This window comes from Fulmarus glacialis, unplaced genomic scaffold (assembly GCF_000690835.1).
Source record: "Fulmarus glacialis isolate BGI_N327 unplaced genomic scaffold, ASM69083v1 scaffold33432, whole genome shotgun sequence".
Classification (NCBI taxonomy): domain Eukaryota; kingdom Metazoa; phylum Chordata; class Aves; order Procellariiformes; family Procellariidae; genus Fulmarus; species Fulmarus glacialis.
Window position 1 is genome coordinate 1 of NW_009197804.1, and position 5,426 is coordinate 5,426.

At 44.8% G+C, this 5,426-nt stretch overlaps 1 protein-coding gene across 1 annotated transcript; it reads left to right on the plus strand.

Annotated features, from left to right (window-relative positions):
- Positions 1-508: 508 nt before the first annotated feature.
- On the plus strand, positions 509-4,664 carry SOD1 (superoxide dismutase 1, soluble; the record flags this gene model as incomplete). The annotated part of the gene is made up of 4 exons (XM_009572681.1): positions 509-602; positions 1,107-1,176; positions 3,299-3,413; positions 4,352-4,664. Coding segments are annotated over 4 exons (390 nt in total), but the record flags the coding sequence as incomplete, so codon positions are not given.
- Between the last annotated feature and the right edge of the window lie 762 nt (positions 4,665-5,426).

Sequence of the window (5,426 nt, forward strand, 5' to 3'; positions counted from 1 at the left end):
GGTGTTCGGCTGAGCTCGGTGCTGGAACCGGCTTTCGTCTTCTCTCGGAGCTTGTTTACCCCTGTCAGAGTAGGGCTTAACGGAGCGCTAATTGCCAAACGGCCGGAGCCCGTTTAACGCTCCCAAGTAACCTGTGCTCGGTAAAGAGGTTGGGACTGCGTGTGGGCAGTACTCTCTCTGTAGAGGAGGAATGGCTTTGGCTTACCTGGGCTTCCAGACGGAAGCGTGCCATCCATCTCAAAAGCAAGAGGTCAGATAAAAGGCGTTCTGTTTGCTTGTTGATGCGTAATAGGAAGAGTGTATTTTAGGTGGCTAAATCAATGTAACCATTCTGTGAAATGCTGTATTGCCACATAGTCAGTTAGGGTAGGAGGGTAATCATTCACGTCTGGGTAGCTGAACTTGTAGTGGAGTCTCTAGTGCTTTCAGTTGACTAGGAAGCTTCACGTGACACAAGGCCATTTAGTGCTGTAGTCATTTTGGTGATAATAAATTTTTTGCATAAAAGGGTGATGGACCAGTGAAAGTTACTGGAAGAATCAGTGGCCTGACTGACGGAGATCATGGCTTCCATGTCCATGAATTTGGGGACAATACAAATGGTAAGATGTCTATCCAAGTGTTTGTGTTACAGCTGTAATGTGATTGCTCAGCTTTAATGAGCTTCTTTTAATGTTGCAGCAGCAACCAGTATAGGCGCACTTAGGTCTCATGACTGCAAACCTGTGTTAAGAAATGATGACATTTACTAAAGAATTGCTTACAGTTTAATACTTTGAACATGTTTAGGCTAGTGCTCAAGATCTCACATATCAAGCACTAACCTAAATACTTTATAACCTAGTATTAAGAAATAAGAAAACTTTCAACCCAGCCCAGAGCGTTCTAGAACGAGTAATCTTACTTTATTGAACTTGTAAATCTGTAGTAGGTTACCTACCTCCAAAGGACTAGTAGAACATCTAACAGGAGAGTAGCTATTTCATCATTAGTGACTTCACTTCCTCTGGCTATAGGAGGACTACCTTGGTGTGTACTGTATAAGCAACAGATTTAAACTGGCTACTGCAAAAAAATCTACTTTTGATGACTGTGTTCTGTTTCAGGGTGTACCAGTGCAGGTTCTCACTTCAATCCTGAAGGCAAGCAGCATGGTGGACCAAATGATGCAGAAAGGTGAGTTTAATGTGCCTGGCCTCTTACTGGGGAGCTACTCCATGCAGCAGCCATCTAAGTGCTACTTTGTGCTTGAGAGGCCACTTCATCACTAATGCTAGGACAATACCAGAAGAAAACTCATAATTCCTGAGGAGTTCTAGGGTCAGTTAACAAAGGCTCTGATAACTGTATGGTGATTTGTTAGACACCTTGGCTCCAAGAGTATGGGTAAAATGTAGTCTTTGGGATATATTCTTGGTCTTATCATAGCTTGGGGAGAAGAGGAAATAAAGGTTCTTACTGAGTGAAGATTCCTCAGGGTATGAGCAGGAGGGGGGGGTGGTGGTGGTGTCATGTGTTAAAGCCTTATTTGGTCAGTGGTGACTTGCTTCTGTTTTGGGGCCAGCTTTTGGCAACAGGGGCCCTAAACTGTCAATTGTTGAGCTATATGCAGGCTTGTCATGTGGCAGATCAGGATCATCAATGGAAGGTACTGAGGCTTCTGGGGAGACTGCAAGATGAATATAAAGCTGTGTGTGCCCAGGCATGGTGGCTTTTTATTGGGTTTGCTGGGCTGTTCTTACCCTTTAGCTTAGGTACCATACCACCTACAATATGTAGTCCTTAGGGGTTGTGTGTGCTGTGTGGAAATACAGGGTCTGATGCTTATGCTGAATATCTCTGTACCTCAGTGGGGACCTAATTCGTCCCCTGGAAGCAGTTTTCGTAGGCCAGTTACCTTCAGGGAACCCTTGCATGCTTGAGACCTGATGTCTGAGCTGATGGGGTTCAGAGACTGGGAGGGGGCTGCACAAAGAGCTGAAGCGAGTGGAGCTAGGAGCAAGTGTAAAAGAGGCTGGTCTTGCGCAGGTAGGGTCCGGACCAGCATTGTGACCAACTTGGCATTGTGATCAGCTTTCAAATGCTCATGTTTATGTCCATAACTGCACCTTCTGTGACTGATAAATTCATACTTGAATGATCAGTTGCATGCCAGACAAAGCAAGCTGGCTGCTAGCCAGCTGTCTGGATGACAGAGCAGCATGAAATGGTGTGCTCACAGGCTTCACAGGCAGCCAGCTGCTCCAGTGCTAGAGGTCAAAATTGCATGAACATCGTGGCTTCTGCTGGTTCTGCTTTGTCAAAACCTGCTTCTAGTGTAACCTGCCTGTTCAGGCAGCTGTAGGCTGGGGAATTCCTTAGGAGAGTATAAGAACTAGATCATTGAAACAATTGGCCTGAAGCTTCCTGGAAGCTTAAATCAAGCAAATTCCTGAAGGGAAAACTGCCCTTGACCTGATTTTATAGAACTTGCTTAAAAATATGACATTGGGGCTATGCTGTCTAAGAAGCTGGTAGTCAGCATTCAGCTAGCTGAGCTGGTCACCCTGCACGCGTGGAGAGTTTTAGAAATGAGCTGATACTCAAGGTTCTGAATCTGGATAGAAGAGTCTTGCAGAACATCATCAGTTTGTCTTTTGAGTGGATGTTTTGTTTGGGGCGGAAAACTGGAATGTGCAGAAGTTCAGTGAAAACTGAACTGCTTGAGGCTTAATTCTTAAGGGAAGTCCTAGCAGAGATCTAGCTCCGATAAAACCTTGCAACATAAAACCACTTAGTGCATCATCCCCTTTGACCTGTTGCTTGACAAACTGCTTTTAATAATCCTATTTAAACTTAGAGCCTGCAGCTGCTTGTGGAATAGCTGATTTGTGGTAGACATCAAAAGCTCTTAAGAATAGTGGCACTTTGTATGTGCAGGAAAGGTTTTCACCTAATTTGAGATACTTTAAGCAGAGGGAGATGCCATCAGCATGGAGGAATCCTTCGCTATAAGAGTTGTGCACTGTTGGCTTAGCTTGTTATGGAGTGGTGGCATTCCTTTCCCCAAAGTTGATTAACCTTCCCGTTTCAAGTTCTACCTAGGATGGAATTTTAATCATCCCTTGAACTAAAGGAGTTAAAATAGCAGATGTGTTCAAGATTGATTGGTAGTGGTAAATGAGGACATATGTGCTGTTTAAGATAAGATGGTGGAGTACTTGAGTGTAGTAACTATGGGTATTGTATTGTCCAGGCCATCACTTAGAGCTCTCAATTTAACCAAGTTTTCTGTGAGTTTCTCTGCTTCTTTGTGTAGGCACGTGGGAGACCTTGGCAATGTGACTGCTAAAGGAGGAGTGGCAGAAGTGGAAATACAAGATTGCGTCATTTCTCTTAGCGGACCACACAACATCATTGGACGTACCATGGTGGTAAGTGCCTTGGTGCCTACTTGGATGCTTTAAGAAACTCTAGAGTGATCTTGCCAGCGAGTAGAGATTTTTTTGATGCTGGAGGCCAGTCCCTGGTGTTTGTTACAGAACTTGTAGTGCAAGATTTCCAATGTGGGGAGTTCTTGGAAGCCTTGCCTGAAAGTCCTCTGTGTATTAGTATGGCACTTCACTGCCATGAGATCTTAATTTTCTGCCTGCCTTTTGAAGATGTTCCTGTCCATCAACTTTGCCTCTTCCAGCTGTGAGTGACTAAAGCAACCTGATCTGAGGAAGGAACTGGCAGTCTGGCACAAATGCTGCCACCGAAAGGCACGGTGATGGGCGCTTCAGGGCACTGTTTGCCAGTACTGGTCTGGTAGCTGCTGGTGTAACTCGTGCCATGGCCTCCCTGGGAAGCAGGGAGGTGGAGGGATTTGGCTGCAGATGAGCGTTGTCAGTCTTGTTTCCCTTGGGACTCCAGTGTGTGCTGAGATTGCCGTGCTCCTGCATGAAACGGGCTCGGACTGATGGCCAAGGAGCAGGGGGATGTGTAGTGTAGCACCTTGGATGGCGCGGCCAAGGCACTGTGCCCGCAGTGCAGCCGTCAGCCTTGTGTTGTCAGGGTGACCTTGAATAAGTCCAAGCTTGCTCTTGGACTAGTAATGACTTTCTGAAACACAGGGGTTTGGTGACTTCCAGTCCAAACAAATTCAGCTGAAGGCAACTTCTTGTCTTAGACAAGTCTACTCTTTAAGTTTTTAGCATGAGTATCAATTTGGCATTTGGCAGTGCATAATTACAGTAGGTTCTCTCTGTTGTGTAACACACCCTGCTGGTAGCTGGCAATACTGCTCGTCATGGCTGCTATGAGTGAGTAGTAAAAAATGTTGATCAGTTATGCAGTAACATGAATTAAGGTATCTTCAATTCTCTTTTAGGTCCATGAAAAACGTGATGACCTGGGTAGAGGGGGAGATAATGAGAGCAAATTAACTGGAAATGCTGGACCTCGTTTAGCTTGTGGTGTAATTGGAATAGCGAAGAACTAAGTATTGTACCCAAAATGCTTAAGATGACAGTGATAAATGGGCTGTATTTCATTGCAAATGCTGTACCTGCCCTTCCTTGTGCAAACAAAAGATTTATCACTTAATCTTATTACTACTCTGCATTCTGAGTATCACTTAAACTGACTTAAGGCTGACTTAATTTTGTATGATGTGTATTGCAATTAAAGTGACCCTGATGGAATGTCTCCGTAGTCTTCTGCTAAAGCATCTGCTGTAACCATTAAGTATAACCTTCACTAACTGGGACTCCCATTCTGTGTAATGGAAAATGTGTAGTAGTGATCACATCCTGAACACCAAAACTTCCAGTATGCTGTGTCATTTGGAGGATTAGCCTCATGAGCTCTAGCAAGACTGCTGGCCAAGGAGCAGTAGGCACTGTATGTATTGGGGCTTCCTCCTGGCAATGTTGCAGCATTTGTAGGTTTCAATCTTGTGTAATAAACTTGCTGGGCAAATACACCTTGGTCTTGCTGTCTGTAAAAAAAAAAAAAAAAAAAAAAAAAATAAAAAAAAACAACCCAAAGCACAACATGCTGGTATGCTAACATGACAAGCAGGCCTGGACTTTGTGATGTCAGTAGTTAATTTGCTAGACACCAACAGCATCGAAGTTGCTTCCAGGCAGTAACCCTGGAACAACTAAGACCTGTGATCAATCATGCAGTAACAAAGAACATTGTCATGTGTTCCTGTGACAGAATCCCATGCTCTGTGGTAACAACCTGGCACCCTCTGCATGTTACAGCTGGGGGTTCTGTGTACCTAAGGACAATCGCTGACTTTGCAGGAATACCTTCTTGCTGTGAAATGTGATGGTGTGTAATGCTTGGGGCACTTGTGTATGACTGCAAGTGTGTGGTGGGGAAGCCTTAAGCACACAGAAGGGTCCTGGTGTCCTTGTGCTGCATGGGGACCTCTGGCTGTGTGGGTTGGGTTGTGG